This window comes from Branchiostoma lanceolatum, chromosome 3 (genome assembly GCF_035083965.1).
Source record: "Branchiostoma lanceolatum isolate klBraLanc5 chromosome 3, klBraLanc5.hap2, whole genome shotgun sequence".
Taxonomy (NCBI): Eukaryota; Metazoa; Chordata; class Leptocardii; order Amphioxiformes; family Branchiostomatidae; genus Branchiostoma; species Branchiostoma lanceolatum.
In genome coordinates, this window is record NC_089724.1 from 8,771,724 (window position 1) to 8,787,986 (window position 16,263).

Genomic DNA, 16,263 nt, shown 5'->3' on the forward strand with positions numbered 1-16,263 from the left:
TGCGAGGTATGGTTGAACATGTTTGGGAATCCAGTGTAGTTATAATCCATGAAAGAAGTGCAGTATTCGAATGCGGTTGGCACCGGTCTACATGAAGATGACGCTGGAATAGTCAAGATCAAATATATCTACGATAAGCATAAGATATATCACTTATAAAGCATTATTAAAATTACACGTAGTAACCCAGTTAAGAAAAATGTGACGGTAAAAGACATGCAGCCCGATCTAAAGACTGACATCAACAGATGATGTATCGCAATGTTGTTATTCGAGTGTAGAATACGAAGTGTGAATTGTGTAACAAAACCGATATGGGCATGTGTAGCGGAAAAGCTAGTGATAAGTTGGGATAAATCTCGTGCACGTTGAAATTACAAGCTTAATTTGCAGCCTACTTGTGGATGTACATATACACGGGTATCATTTTTCATTCACCACGTTAACACTAAAGAATCTACTAATTCTATATTAAGCTGTAGCATAATGTGAAGTAGGTAAGTAATCGGTAACAATGATAAACCAGAAACTGTCAGTTTTGAGCATAACAACCCGACATGCAGCAGCTCTGCGATAGCTAAATACATTTTAAAAAATGCGGTCAATAACAATTGGCTTTCTATATTTACGCCTGTTATCATAATAACAAAAACGCGATTCTTAGTTGAAAAGCTATTAGCACATATTCGACATTATGTTACGTCTTAATTCAACGTGATGTTACAACTACAATTTCATAGCCTACCTAAGGTCATACACTCCTGGGTTCCATCAGCAGGGAAGACGTCACAGGAAAACGGCAGAGACACTCCTCGCGGGGCGCATGCCGTGTTTACCTTCTCACAGACACTTCGACACAGGAAAACCTGTCAAAAGCCCATTGAATTAGGTTAAGTCACAATAAACTAGGTGAGTTTTATTTGCAAGGGCAAATTGCAATATTTAACAATATATAGAAAAAGGGATACAGATAGCGCAAGTTAACAATGGCGACAAGTGGAAGAAAGACTATTTTAAGAACAGCTACGAAATACAATCTAGCAAGCTTTTGACTAAAAGATACTATTAAACAGATCCGTTACTTCCTTACAAAGACATGACAAAGAACGGCGAAGTTGTAACAAAAAGATCAGAAGACAAAAATACGTAAAATCGATGAAGAGACCCTGACCTTTGAACCATTTTCACATTTGGGCAGGAACGCTGTGCAGTAAACCTGGTAAATGTCCGGATAGCACATGGAGATGTTAGATAACATGGCTGAGAAGTCTCGAAACTCGTCTGATATTCCGACAGCCAGCTGCGAGGTGTGGTTGAACGAGTTGGGGAATCCAGTGTTGTTATAGTCGATGAAAGAATTCAAAGTGCAGTATTCGAATCCGGCTGACAGCGGTTCACACGCTGAAGGTGAGGCTGGAATAGTCAATATGAAATCTATTTACGATCAGCATGTAAAATGAAACCGTCCTGCAAAGAAATTATAGCCCGGCACTTCCTAAATTCCCTATTCTCATTATTATGCCAAACGTTGTTTTCGTTTGATTTGAAAGTTTTTTTTCACAAATTAAACTTGAATTTTGCCATAGCCTACCTAAGGTTATGCACTCCTGAGATCCATCATCAGCAGGGAAAACGTCACAGGAAAATGGTATGGACAGTCCTCGCGGGGCGCACGCGGTGTTTACCTCCTCACAGACACTTCTACACAGAAAAACCTATCAAAAGCCAATAACTATGTTAAAACGCAATATGAAATATACAGATCAGTCACATTAATGAAGGAAATTGAGACAGTGGTAACAAAATACAGAAGATCAAATAACGAAAGGGTCAAGAGGAGACGCTCACCTGAGAACCATCTTCACACTTGGGCAGGAAGGCTGGGCAGAAAACCTGATAAATGTTCGGATAGCAAACAAGCATTTCTCCCAACATGCCCCCGAAACCTTGAAAATCGGCTGATGTGAAGATGTCCAGCTGAGACATATGGTTGAACGAGTTAGGGAATGCAGTGTAGTTATAATCGACGAAAGAAGTGCAGTATGAGAATCCACTTGGCAATGGCTCACATGAAGCTGGAACGAAAAGGAATCGTATTATTTCCAAACAGAGTACATGCTTTTCTTATGGCCCGCCATCGCATGTTGCTTTTACTACCTTTCATTGTACAATTAGATATACAATATAGATATGTGCCTCACTTCTATCATTCCCATATACATCTTACAACTGTTACAGGAGATTCGTTATATTCATTCGTCCAGCCATCGCACATCGTTTTATGGAAGTTTGCCGTTAGTATTTTTCTGTTTTTACAAATATGTCCCCTTCTATATATATCTTACCTGGGGGTGGATCAGTGTCCACTCGGCTCACACTCAGGTTACCGAGGCGTCCTCCGTTATTGTCGATGTGCTGCTGGAGGGTTGCTGCGGCCCTCTCTGTGCTTGGAGCTTGTCCAGTGTTCTCAAACTCTGTTTCAAGAGTCGCAATCACGCTCCCGGCGCTAAAAGGAAGGGAAAAGCCATTATTCGGCGTTGATTAACAATGATGGCATAACTCAGCAATATAGATATAATCCCTGCTTGGAAACTCACTTTGAGTAAAACGGTATTTGTTTTCTGTAACGAAATTAATTTCCACTACAACATTTTGGAAATGAAAGTAAAACTTATGCTTGAATGCGCATTTGTAAAATAGTAATTGTTGTCAAATGGTGGAGGTTTTCGTTAACCATATAATGCAAGGATAAACTGATAGCAAAAAATCTGCAGGATTGAAAGTTTCCTGCGTATTCAACATTTGTCGGTAAATAAGTTATCGTTGTAGTATTTTTTTCTGTTTGATTCACATTTCATTCAAGAGGACGATAATCTGAATTTCACGTAGAAATGTCATAACAACAGTCCATGACAAGAATCTACATGTATATTTACCGAAAGCCCTTTACAGTTGCCCGTTGGAAGCTGGGAAAGCCTACAAAGGCTTCGGATGCCTGCGGACAAAGGAGATAGATGTATACATTAATCTGTGGCATTGCACACATTGATGGCCAAGCTCATGCAGGAAAAATTGTTTTCTTTAAGATGATACAGAGTGAATGTACTAACTAAAAGCTTGCATAAAGATGTGTTACCCCTCTTTCCAAAGTTCCTGCCAGCATCCGATACCGTTGGCTATTAATGTCATTGAGGTCCTCAGTGAAAATTTCACCAGGTAACGTCAAGTCGCTGGAGACCACCACTAGGAAAACATTGGTCGTGTCAGATAAGGTCAATGTATGCAATAAAAACACATCGTTTTTACTAAATACTGCAAAATTCTGTGCACCCTGTCACCTTACCACGTTTGCACGTGTGTGGATGGGGCAATTTACATGGATGGTATGCACATGACTGTATAGTACATAGATGTTCAATAATTGGTTTCAAAGAGGCAAAAAGACCCCATCACCTACCTGGGTAAGGTGTAATACACCGGACCCGATCACCGAAATTGTTACAGTTGAATGGCCAAGGCTGCCCCATGTCCAACAGGAGCTGTTCGCAACTTTCCCTGATATCATTGCAGAAGTCCCTACAAGGTGTTATCTGTACACAACAGAGATAGAAATCACACATACCATACAAAGCCTTATCTTAGCACATTGCTCTTGATTTTTGTAAATAGTTTTATTCATATTCATTTATTCAATTTCTTTCTATATATGTATACTTTTCTTAGTGGGTAGATATTATACTTACATGTAGAGACAGAGAGAGAGCAATCCCTTGTGCTTTGTCTAAACAGAGATTACATGTAATCCCATACATAACGTTCGTCATTAACGGACAAGGAGTAGATAGAATATGACATTAGACCTAGTGCCTAGAGTGTTCACCTTGCACTCGGTAGGTCGTGAGCTCGATCCCCAGCCGGGTCATACCAAAAAATGGTGCATACTGCTTTAACTGCTTAGCGCTCAGCAGTTGGGAAAGAGTATGGAAGTTATACACACATCACTACAAGCGGACCAGCCCCCTACTGCAGAGACTTGCACACATGTGTGACCCAAGGCTACTGAAATGGAGATGGGCGCTACCCCTATGCGACTTACAAAGACGTCCGGGATACTTTAATATATGGTAGATTTACCTGAGTCGAGTCGACACAGTTTGGTACCAGTGCAGAGCAGACGGCGAATTCAACATCAGGATGGCAGCCACTGTTCATCAGAGCCGTGATTGTGTTGACACTGTCCTGGTCGGTAAGGTAAGACTGCTGGGAAACATGGCCCAGCAGGTTGGGGAACGTTGTGGCGTTGTACGGCACAACATTTCTGCACATTTCGATGCTGAGGGGCTCACATTGTACTGAAAATAATGAATAAGTAATCAATACACAACTCAATCATGCCACTAGTACTGTTTTACCTTTTTACCTGATCAGGACAGGACTATTAATAAATCGATAAAGACATCAGTCCAATTAACTGTTCAATGTATTAATTAATAATTAATTAATGATAATAATGATTCACCATTTCTGAGTAATGAGGCTGTTGTAACGCGCTCGAGGCACCTCCTCGAACACGGGACCCCCATTTTACGTCTCTTCATTATCGTGACGTTTTGGTCTACTATCTAAAATATATTTATATATATATATAGAGAGAGAGAGACAATTCCTTACCCAGGCATACGACTCCAACGTCTTCACTGTGACCGCAGTTGTGTTGGTTCCATTCATCTGATGAACAGTCCTGTAAACTCTCCTCATCTCCGACACATTCAACCTCGTCTAACCAAATTGGACCGGTACCCTGCCCGAAAAAAGCTGATCCGTGGTACGACTTTGCGCTGCCGTATCCGAGCTGCCTGCAGATGACGTTAGCGTCCTCGATGTCAAAGCCATCATCACAGATGGTGCCCCAGCCTCCGTTACCCAACCTGATCTCTACACGTCCCTCGTTCGCGCTGGCTCCTCCAACAAGCCGTATTTCCACTATGGAAAGCAATAAATATGCAATAGATATGCAATAAATATGCATTCATATAAAACTATCCAGCATTTCTATGGTAACGGGCATCGCTGTTAACGTTATTCACACAATTTTGATTGTCTGTTTATTTCCATGGACATAATTATTATATTCTATGTGTAACTCGTACTGTTTGTTGCCAGCATGTAAGGTTATACAGTACAATGAAGTAGTCCTGAAAGCACTACATACATAACAGAATGCACTGGCTGCATCTGTACATGTGGGTACGTGACAGACGTATTCAAATGATACGTTAACATCGCTTGCTTAATCAACATAGTAAAGATCCAAAGGAAAACGTTGCATTTGTCTGCTGCATAAATTTTGCGAACATTTTCCCGAAAACTTTTGCTATTTCGAGATATTTTTCACTTGCGGCTACTATTCATCACAATAGAGTATTGAACAATTTTGTCAGGAACCTAAAATTGTTTCAAGAGCTGTATTTACAGGAATCAACACAAGATCTGCCGAAATAATTCCTCAGTTTGTGCCAAGTCACCTCTTTGCGGATTTGCTTTTATAACGCTGGCCAATTGTTGGTACAGCACTCATTGATGTAAAAATGTCTCTTCACAGAAAATGCATCAACTTGTTATTGACTGAACGATAATACGTCTCGATGTTTTTCAAGAGATAGGTTTTAATTTTACTGTATATCGTGCTATCTTGTGCTTGTTCAGTCATAACGACATGGTAATTGGGTAATTACAGAGGAAAAATAAAATACTCACAAGACACGTTGCCTGTTGTATCTGAAAAAGATCAGATTGAAGAGCAGATGTGTAAAACAATGAAGACATATTTAGTGTTCGAACATCAAAGTCGCTATGTCGAAAATTTGTCAAAAGCGATGAATTATATTAATGAAGAAAACATATATCAAACAAATAATGATTTAGTTTGCGATGACGGCTTAAGCTCAGCGGCATGTGAAACCACTGTACAGACACTGATATCCAATAGACTTTCAATAATGACGTTGTAATGCCCTACATGGCAGGACTTTTCCATATCGTTCTGGATGAATGAATTAAATGCTCCTTGCCCACATCTTTGCTAGTAATGCTTTTTTTAATTCCTTACTTGAACAGACGACCCCCACATCTTCATAGTGGCCGCAGTTGTTTTCACCCCAGCCGTTGGATGAACAGTCCAGTAAACTCTCCTCGTCTCCCGCACACTGCAAGTCGTCTAACCAAATAGAACCGTTACCCTGTCCGAATGCAGCAGAGTTTCCGTACGAGTCCGCCCTGCCATATCCGAGTTGCCTGCAGACGACGTTAGCGGCGGTGAGGTCAAAGTCATCGTCGCAGATCGTACCCCATTCTCCATTATCTAGCCGTACCTCTACGCGTCCCTCGTATTCCGTCGCCCCTCCAACAAGCCGTATTTCCACTGTTGAGAAAAAGGTATTCAATATACTCAATAGATACATTCGAGAGAGGAAATCGTATTATATTTCATTTGATGTAAGCCTTTTATATTTAAAATCGCTACCGGATATGAAGCCCTCATTTATCATTTGATAGAATAAAACTTTGCTTCACGGTTTTGCTTTTCGTTATAATAATTGTCGGCAAAGCTGTAGACATGCATCTTCTTAAACAATCAGATTATCATTAACCAGACGAAAATAAATTTACTTTTATCTTTTTTTTTATTTTAGGTAATAGATTTGTTACAAATCGTTAACGTGTTTTGTGCCCGTAGAGCCCTAATGGTAGATGGTATAAAGGCAAAAGTGGAAATATGATACTTACAAGAGGCGTTGCTTGATATATCTGAAAAAAAGATCAGATTGAAGCTTGTTATAAAAATCACGGATATGTTTCAGCTTTAAAACATGAAACAATGTCCAAAGGGAACACTAGATTTGCCGCTATTATAATCTTACGGACGTCATGCAAACATAAGTAGTAAATAGGGAAAAAAATATAGACCATGTACTCGCTTGAGCTATAGGCAGTGCTTGTATAAAAAATTGGCTTTGTGCTGAAACTGATATTTGATAACGTATACAGTGACGTTGTAATGCCCTTTATGGCAGAGTTTTTCCATGTTGGCCTGTAAGGATAGGGTCACTGGCACCTAGTTTAATTCCTTACTTGAACAGACAACCCCGACGTCTTCATTGTGGCCACAGTTGTGTTCACCCCAGCCGTTGGATGAACAGTCCAGTACACTCTCCTCATCTCCCGCACACTGCACGTCGTCTAACCAAATAGACCCGTTACCCTCCCCGAAATGAGCAAATTCTTGGTACGACATTGCCAGTCCATATCCGAGTTGCCTGCAGACGACGTTAGCGGCGTTGATGTCAAAGTGATCGTCGCAGATCGTGCCCCATTCTCCGCTACCATCACTGTCCCGGATCTCCACACGACCCTCGTATTCAGTTGACCCTCCAACCAGTCGTATTTCCACTGTTAGGCAAAGAAGGGAAGTATTCAATCAATGCTAAACATGTCCATTCAAACGACTAAAGTTCGTCATTTTCTTATTGAAGGTCATCATAAAAAACTGGATAAAGTGCATGTCTATGTTGAGAAAATACAGCTCAATGATAATTATTTCAAGTCAGTAATTTCCTGCCAATTATGGCCATTGCTGTGAAAAAGGTATTTTTCAAATAGAAATATGTATGGATAAGCAATAGACATACTTACAGGACGATGGACGTGCATCTGGAAAATATACAACAATAAGATTAATTACTTTGATTCTGTGCAAACATTAAATATGTAATAGTCACAACAAAACCCAACATGTGATGAGCATACATTTTGATAAGATTGATTATTATAATTTTATGAATGGATTATCATTTTACTTATGCCTGTGCTCATTGGCCATGTACTGCAGTTAATACGCTTTGGTACCCATCAGTAATGTAAAAGTTATTCCATACACTACAATGCCATTGCCTTACGCGAGTAGCATCATCGGACCTTAATCTATTCCTTCCCTGGCTATGACGAAGCTATTTTATCAAACCATTGCCGGGTATTAAGTGACCAAACAGATAGAAATACCTAGTATAGTACATTGATTAAAATACTATCTAAAAATACTTCGTACATCACTGTTGCCCTTCGTTTTTGTGCGGTGTTTTCATTGGTAAACCCTTTCTTTTGGTTATTGATACTGTTTAGACTCCCTTGATGTATCTGTTGCTATATACCATTTGTTATATCAATAACCTATTTGTATAATTTGCTCTGTACCTGTAGGTACACCGACCACTTGGCTCACACTCAGGCTGCCAAGACGTCCCCTGTTTTCGCTGATGTACTGCTGGAGGGTTGTTATCACGACTTCTTCTGATTCCGGGGCCTGGCCAGCGTTCTGGAACTCCATAGCAACAGTAGCAACCACGCTTCCCGCGCTTTAAGGAAGGAGAAAATGAGCTCAGTTGCATTCAACTATTACAAGAAATAAGCTTCGATTGTTTGCAGTTGAGGAATGCTACAAAATAAGTTATATTTACCGGAGGTTCGTCACAGTTGTCCCACTGAAACTCCGACTGAAGCTGGAAGTGTCCCTGAAAGCTTTAGGTATCTGTAAGCAAAGGATAGAAACAACTGTTTAGACATGATGGAAAATAAATGTGGTACGGAATATTCACCTCAAATTCCGGATAATACCACCCGAAGAGAATGAAACTCCATAAGAAAACTTTTGCATCACCGCGCATGTACCTCTCTTTCCAAAGTTCCTGTCAACATCCGGTACCGTTGACTATTCATGTCATTGAGGTCCTCAGTGAAAACTTCACCGGACAAAGTCAAGTCAGCAGAGACCACGACTGAAATACGAAAAAGACGCAGTTACATTAAAACGTTGTGCCGATTATATATTAGGTTGTAGGTACGTTAAGGCTGTACAGGTTATTCCTGCCATTGGTGTGTAACGTTACCTGTGGACTTAGTGAGAGAAAACCAGGTGTAGCATGGTTAACACTGACCTTTTGAGTGGCCTTCTTTAGTTCGTGTTCCGCTATTGGTGGATATATCAGACACAGATAGAAATGCTTTGAAAGGATTCGGGGGAGGCTTCTTACAACAAGACGATGCATATGACGTTTTCACATTCAGCAGAAAGACATTAAAACTTTAAACTTGGATCGGAAATTCAAAGGGGTAACATTGAACACAGGATCTCCTGTGGAATTCAAACTCAGATCAGGCAATTTCCATGTTGACCACACGAAATGTTCCCATCTACAAAACCTCCAATCACCTACCTGGATAGGGTGCAGCACATCTGCCCCGGGCAGTGAAATCGTTACATTCAAATGGCCAAGGCTGTCCGCTGGCCATGAGAACCTGTTCGCAGCTATCTCTTACGTCATTGCAGAAGTCTCTGCACGGCGGTATCTGTGCAAAACAGGTAAGAAAACGACACACCTTTGATAAATGGCATTTTGTAGAGTCGTTACAATTATAACGATATTTTGCCAAAAATGACCGAGATGATTACAAATCTTCACAGATAAACATCATGTAGTCATCAACGGACAATGACCATGCTGAAACTATATCTATGACTGAAATGTCAACTTTGAAGACCTACCTGCATGGAGTCAACACAATTAGGCACCAGTGCAGAGCAGACTGCAAATTCAACATCAGGGTGGCAGCCACTGTTCATCAGAGCCGTGATTGTGTTGACACTGTCCTGGTCGGTAAGGAAAGACTGCTGGGAAACATGGCTCAGCAGGTTGGGGAACGTTGTGGTGTTGTACGGCACAACATTTCTGCACATTTCGACTTCAATCGACTCACATTGGGCTGAAATCAATGGACAAAGAAGTAAATTATAAGAAAATTATAAGATGCCGCGCAACATTAGAAAGCTAATGCTGTTTGAACCTTACACCTTAACAAAGTGCAATCTAAAGTTTTGATACGGATACCAAAATTTTACCAAATACCCAATTGATCAAGTCAATAGATTGGAAATGACTGATCTTCCGTTCAATAGTTTTTGATTACTTATTACAATGCCCTGAACAGAGGGATTCATAATTTCCTTCATAGCAAGTCTATAGTATTGAAATTCTAAAAACCACAGTCAGGTCGTTTAACACCTGTATGGGGTTACCGAATCGCATTGCAATATTTTCATTACAAAGAAGTTAAATAGGCAAAATATATGCTCACCTTCTCTCGGTAAAGAGCAGAACTGTCGATCATCTGATAAGCTTTGGCAGCCATTAGGGTCCCATGTCAGGCCGACGGCATTGGCTCTAGCTGCGCACGCAGCAGTAACGCCCTCACAGAAAGAGCGACAGGGAAGTCTGTAAAAGACAGACAACCATGGCATCACCGGAACAGTATACTTTTCATGGTTGAATGCTTTTTCTTGTGCTCAACAGCAGCATAAAGCTTATACTTATATAGAGATTATATATCAATTGGTGTAACGATTAGCTAGACATTTGCCAACATTGACATCAGGTAGAACAAACCACTCTTTAAGGAAACTCATCTTACAGCTAAGGCAACCGAATGTCCAAATTCGAAATACCTTATACCGGATGGTGTACATTCAGGAAAGATGAACGAGCAGAGATAAAACGAGAGATCACGATGGCAGTCCGCGATCTGGTCAAACGCCTGGAAGGTCCCCGGGGCGAGTGAAAGTGCCAGATCTCTGTCCCAGCCGAGCACATTCGGATAGGTGGTGAAATTGTAAGGCATGTCCAGGCAACGATCGAACTTCATTGCCTCGCATCCAGGAGAGACTGAAATACAGTGTGATTAAGTCAAGTTTTATTCTATTACACTGCAGAACATAATACATAGTAGAACAGATTATATGTGGATAAAGGAAATATATCTTCAAGGCTATTAAACTCTTTTCATTGTCAACTACTTCTTACCTTCTTCTTCTTCTTCACATGATCCATCGGAGAGAGTAACATCGTCAACTCCTACCTCTCCGTCTTCGGCTACATATGCATCCAAAGACACCTGTAATGAAATGACATTTCAAATGTACCTTTTGCTGCAATGAACACTGATCAATGATTATAGTTATCAATTAGGATCCGGAAGCTTGCCATTTCCAAAAGGTCTATTTCTAACAGATTCTTTTTTAAATCTGAAAATGAAATATCAAATTACCATAAACCATTGCCATCCTTTGTTGATGTTCAGATTGATGGATGACCATTCCCGTTCTTCATCATCATCATCGCCCATCCCATCTCTATTATGAGTAGATGCCTGTCGCCACGTACTGAAGCTGTTACCGTCCGGTCCTGTCACGTATACTGACAACCTGCTGTCGTCACCGCTCACGAAATACCTCATCCTCAGGCACTTGATGTCCGTGTACATCATTGGACTTGTTAACTTTGACGAGGTTCCATCCAGTGATACATAATTGCCTATTCGGACGCAATATCAGAATGAAATGATTAGTCAAAAATTTAGTTAATGTTGCTATGTTCTTACGAGAATATGCTAGAATATGTTTAAATCTTCCAGTACACTATAGTCATTTTTAAACATGTAATTCAGGCACCGTTAATCAGTCACAAAGAAGTGTGTTTACGTAATCACTCTTACGGAGGGTTTTTGTTTTCTAAAAGATAAGAGAAGAATTTTGACACTTCACTACCTAAATTATTATTATCATAAGCAACAGCGCATTATGATAAGTTCCGTTATGAAAAAAACTACAAGTTAACGACTAGATATGAGATATAAACTGACCATCTGAGTCCGATGTTGGCTGAAGCATCGCCGCCTGGCTGTTGTTGCCAGCCATCCATTCACAAGTATCAACGTCAAATGTGCAGTTGAATTCTAATGGTGAAAATTGTAAGACAAATTCTTATTATGTCTAAAAATTCATTGTACTCATAGTTCTATATCAATCTATGAAAATAATTGCAATATTGACATTCTTTTAAATGTTACAGTATTAGATACGAAAACAAAACATAACGTTTTATAATTCACGTTACGGAAGCTGTTTTGGATACCTTTCGCAAGCTTGCATGTATCATTCTGAACAGAGTCCGGGAAGATACTCTCACACGTGCTCTTGTCAAACTGGAACCCGATCTCTTCTATCTCCTCTGCACAAGTCTGTCTGATCTCCTCACACAGGGTGCGGCACAGGGGCTGGCCTCGCACACCATCTCTAATGCACTCAGGAACGGCCTGGAATACGGAAATGAAAGGTGTAACGTATAAACTTTCACATTGCTGTTAATGATCAATGTACCACATCGGCGAATTTGTGGTAAACATTCTTATAATTCAAACACTTTCATTATAACTTGATAATGTTGGATTGGGTGTTGACCAAAATTAAGTTAACATGAGTATCAACCTTGTTAAGACACAACTAAATCGATTTGCAAAATGAGTAGTAGTGATTATAAGCAGAGTAAAATTACCATGTGACAGTAGACGAATTTCACGTATTCATGACAGGAAGTTTCAGCCAGAAGAGACACATTCCTGTGTATGTCGGACTCTTCAATCGTCATTGCGCTCTGCTGTCCAAAGTAGTTGAGGAGAGTTGTTCTGTCGTAGGGAACTTCTCCTTGGCAGTACTCCAGCTCAATGGGCATGCATGTGTCTGGAATGAAAATGATTCAGGTATATTTGACATAGGTATATAGCGACAGGACAATTTGCATTGTGAGTCATACATCCTGGCATAGAAAATAATGATTTACTCCGTAATAGTGAAGCCTCTGAGTCTTCTGATACTCTATATGCAGGTTATATCGCTCTTTAATGTACATTTCTATATCTATATGGAGCAGTTTGCTTGATTGCGTTTAATCTGCTTGTAAATCTAAGTTTTTCATGTATATAAATCAGGCGATTTGAAGAGATGTAAATAATAACTGTAATGACTTTCATGTAGTTTGTATTTCTTATGTCCTATGTCCAGGGAGATTTGTTTCTTACAAATCTTGTATGTTAGCTAATGGACTTGATAAAGCACCCAAAGAATCCAAGGCCTTCACCATTTCATTGTTCTATTGAGAATTGCAAGGCTACACTCGGGAAGGTGTTCAGAAGATCAATGCTCAGTTTCATGTCTATCGTACTTACAGTTGCCGCAGACAGATTCGTCGTCATTGTAGGGACAGAAGCCGTTTCCATCACAGAACTCCCAAGCACCCACACAGCTTCCTGGAGATCCGTAACATTCGTATGGCCACCCATCGCATGTCGCTGTATGAATACAAATTCATGATACGCATTAGGTAATTTTCTTATCTTTGTACGTCGTCTTGTTTGAAAAATTTCTCAAAATGTTTCCAATGACTCCATGTATACGCGGAAGCAAATTAGTCAATGTACAAATCTTTATGATATTTACTATTGGACATAAAAACAAGCCACACCTTCAGGAGCGATGCACCCCTCCTGGTAGCTGCTGACTGGCAGCGTGGTACAGCCGGCGGTGTCCCAAGGAATGCCAGCGGAAAGGGCTCGGAGTGCGCATGCGTTATTGATCTCATCGCAGAACGAGCGGCATGGGAATCTGTGCACGAAGAGAATAAGACATAATGCATCATCTTGGTTATGTTAACCAGCAGTAGAAAAATATCAATTTGTTACAACATGAATAGTGAGCATTTGCCTATTCTCACAAATGGATTACAATACAATCTAATTTGCAGAAACAAAAGGACAACGATTATTTAAGATAGCAACATGGCCCATTAGTTAGACTCGATTCTTGTGTTGTAGTTTATCTTTCACATCAATAAAAATGTCTACAATGTAATTTACTAACGCGTCATTCTATTAGAGTGACTTACTTCGTTCCTGTTGATGTGCATGACGGAAAGTACAGTGAGCATAAGAACAACTCCAAGTCCTTGTGGCAATCAGAAATCTGGTCAAGGGCTCCAAATATTGCTGTGGCGTTTCCGATGGCTTCTGTTGGTCCCTGCCAGCCTAACCAGTTCGGGAATGACGTGTCGGAATAGGGCATGTTTTGGCAGCGGCCGAAAGGTATTGGGTCGCAATCTTGCGTTGCTGAAAAAATATTTACCACTGTAAGTCATGTGTATTAACACACAAAAATAATCCTTAAATGACAAGGAGCTGCATGTTATGATTCAAGAATTTGTTGATGACAGTACTGATAAAGGTTTTGCTCAGAGCAGTTTGCACGTAGCCTAAAACAAAGTGGGGAATACAATATTTTAGCAATGCAACTGATCAGACCAAATGTAATATTGACGTTACGGGAATGGTTCAATAAAGATTTTACATAACCCTCTTCTTTTCCTGAACTCATAACGTTTTCTGTGTTTGTTGACTAACTTCCGACAGAATACTAACAGTATGCGCGTACGCGTATTACTCTTTGAATACATTAAACGTGACTGTGTAAAGTTTCCCTCCGGCTAGTCTGTAGGCAGTCTGCAAGCACATACGATTTATTATTTTCATACATTGAAAGGTTCTGATGCCAACTTAAGATTCACCTGATGTCCACTCTGGATTACAGTGAAAAATTATGGATTATTTAACTACTTATCTCAAATGGACAAACATATACCTGTAGGTACACCGACCACCTGGCTCACACTCAGGCTGCCAAGACGTCCCCTGTTTTCGCTGATGTACTGCTGTAGGGTTGTTATCACGACTGCATCTGATTCTGGGGCCTGGCCAGCGTTCTGGAACTCCATAGCAACAGTAGCAACCACGCTTCCCGCGCTTTAAGGAATGAGAAAATGAGCTCAGTTGCAAAATTTCAACTATTACAAGAAATAAGCTTCGATCGATTGAAGTTATAGAATGTCACAAAATAAATCATATTTACCGGAGTTTCGTCACAGTTGCCCGGCTGAAACTCCGACTGAAACTGGAAGTGTCCCTGAAAGCTTTAGGTATCTGCAAACAAAGGATAGAAACAACTATTTAGACTTGATGGAAAATAAATGTGGTACGGAATATTCACCTCAAATTTCGGATAATACCACCCGAAGAGAATGAAACTCCATAAGAAAATCTTTGCATTACCTCTCTTTCCAAAGTTCCTGTCAACATCCGGTACCGTTGACTATTCATGTCATTGAGGTCCTCGGTGAAAACTTCAGCTGGCAAAGTCAAGTCAGCAGAGACCACGACTGAAATACAAAAAAGACGCTTTTACATTAAAACGTCATGCCGATTAGGTTATAGGTACGATAAGGCTGGACAGGTTATTCCTGCCATTGGTGTGAAACGATACCTGTGGACTTAGTGCGAGAAAACCAGGTGTAACATTGTTAACACTGACCTTTTGAGTGGCATTCTTTATTTCGTGTTCCGCTTTTGGTGGATATAGCAGACACGGATACAAATGCTTTGAAAGGATTCGGGGGAGGCTTCTTACAACAAGACGATGCATATGACGCATTCACATTCAGTAGAAAGACATTAGAACTTTAAACTTGGATCGGAAATTCAAAGGGGTAACATTGAACACAGGATCTCCTGTGGAATTCAAACTCAGATCAGGCAATTTCCATGTTGACCACACGAAATGTTCTCATCTACAAAACCTCCAATCACCTACCTAGATAGGGTGCAGCACATTTGCCCCGGGTAGTGAAATCGTTACATTCAAATGGCCACGGCTGTCCGCTGGCCATGAGAACCTGTTCGCAGCTATCTCTGACGTCATTGCAGAAGTCTCTGCACGGCGGTATCTGTGCAAAACAGGTGAGAAAACGACACACCTTTGATAAATGGCATTTTGTAGAGTCGTTAAAATTAAAACGATATTTTGCAAAAAATGACCGAGATGATTACAAATATTCACAGATAAACATCCTGTAGTCATCAACGGACAATGACCATACTGAAACTATATATATATGACTGAAATGTCAACTTTGAAGACTTACCTGCATTGAGTCAACACAGTTGGGCACCAGTGCAGAGCAGACGGCAAATTCAACATCAGGATGGCAGCCACTGTTCATCAGAGCCGTGATTGTGTTGACACTGTCCTGGTCGGTAAGGAAAGACTGCTGGGAAACATGGCCCAGCAAGTTGGGGAACGTTGTGGTGTTGTACGGCACAACATTTCTGCACATGCCAACTTCAATCGGCTCACATTGGGCTGAAAACAATGGACAGAAGTAAATAAGTAAATTATAAAACATATGATATATGATATATGTGCCGTCGTCACGAATATGCATTTGAGTATTGATTTTATGAATATGGACAATTTGTTACAAAAATGTTTTTTAC

The 16,263-nt window shown here is 40.4% G+C and overlaps 3 protein-coding genes across 17 annotated transcripts in view; all 3 read right to left on the reverse strand.

Annotated features, from left to right (window-relative positions):
• Nucleotides 1-15,149, reverse strand: part of LOC136430041 (uncharacterized) — a 64,279-nt gene extending 49,130 nt beyond the window's left edge. For 10 of the 15 annotated variants that reach the window (XM_066420279.1, XM_066420278.1, XM_066420277.1 and 7 more), the window contains exons 1-15: nucleotides 15,043-15,149; nucleotides 14,843-14,913; nucleotides 14,576-14,736; nucleotides 13,827-14,046; nucleotides 13,407-13,546; nucleotides 13,111-13,233; nucleotides 12,441-12,625; nucleotides 12,021-12,201; nucleotides 11,749-11,841; nucleotides 11,155-11,420; nucleotides 10,911-11,001; nucleotides 10,556-10,772; nucleotides 10,189-10,325; nucleotides 9,599-9,816; nucleotides 9,270-9,402 (exon numbers count right to left, since the gene is read on the reverse strand). In XM_066420279.1, coding sequence (XP_066276376.1) covers nucleotides 9,270-9,402; nucleotides 9,599-9,816; nucleotides 10,189-10,325; nucleotides 10,556-10,772; nucleotides 10,911-11,001; nucleotides 11,155-11,420; nucleotides 11,749-11,841; nucleotides 12,021-12,201; nucleotides 12,441-12,625; nucleotides 13,111-13,233; nucleotides 13,407-13,546; nucleotides 13,827-14,046; nucleotides 14,576-14,736; nucleotides 14,843-14,913; nucleotides 15,043-15,090 — 2,284 coding nt within the window. In that variant the 5' untranslated portion in view covers nucleotides 15,091-15,149. The remainder of the gene's footprint in view (nucleotides 1-9,269; nucleotides 9,403-9,598; nucleotides 9,817-10,188; nucleotides 10,326-10,555; nucleotides 10,773-10,910; nucleotides 11,002-11,154; nucleotides 11,421-11,748; nucleotides 11,842-12,020; nucleotides 12,202-12,440; nucleotides 12,626-13,110; nucleotides 13,234-13,406; nucleotides 13,547-13,826; nucleotides 14,047-14,575; nucleotides 14,737-14,842; nucleotides 14,914-15,042) is intronic. The other 5 variants (XM_066420270.1, XM_066420281.1, XM_066420282.1 and 2 more) reach the window with 5 other exon arrangements.
• On the reverse strand, nucleotides 88-8,383 carry LOC136429100 (uncharacterized). The gene is made up of 15 exons (XM_066418980.1): nucleotides 8,251-8,383; nucleotides 7,132-7,449; nucleotides 6,110-6,421; nucleotides 5,758-5,778; nucleotides 4,672-4,983; nucleotides 4,135-4,352; nucleotides 3,458-3,590; nucleotides 3,137-3,243; nucleotides 2,937-2,995; nucleotides 2,346-2,506; nucleotides 1,849-2,075; nucleotides 1,592-1,715; nucleotides 1,172-1,413; nucleotides 746-866; nucleotides 88-128 (listed from the first exon to the last, which is right to left on the reverse strand). The coding sequence occupies exons 1-15, from the start codon at nucleotides 8,381-8,383 to the stop codon at nucleotides 88-90; spliced, it is 2,529 nt and encodes an 842-aa protein (XP_066275077.1).
• Nucleotides 15,129-16,263, reverse strand: part of LOC136429101 (uncharacterized) — a 49,408-nt gene continuing 48,273 nt past the window's right edge. The window contains exons 54-55 of the mRNA XM_066418981.1: nucleotides 15,912-16,129; nucleotides 15,129-15,149 (exon numbers count right to left, since the gene is read on the reverse strand). Coding sequence (XP_066275078.1) covers nucleotides 15,129-15,149; nucleotides 15,912-16,129 — 239 coding nt within the window. The remainder of the gene's footprint in view (nucleotides 15,150-15,911; nucleotides 16,130-16,263) is intronic.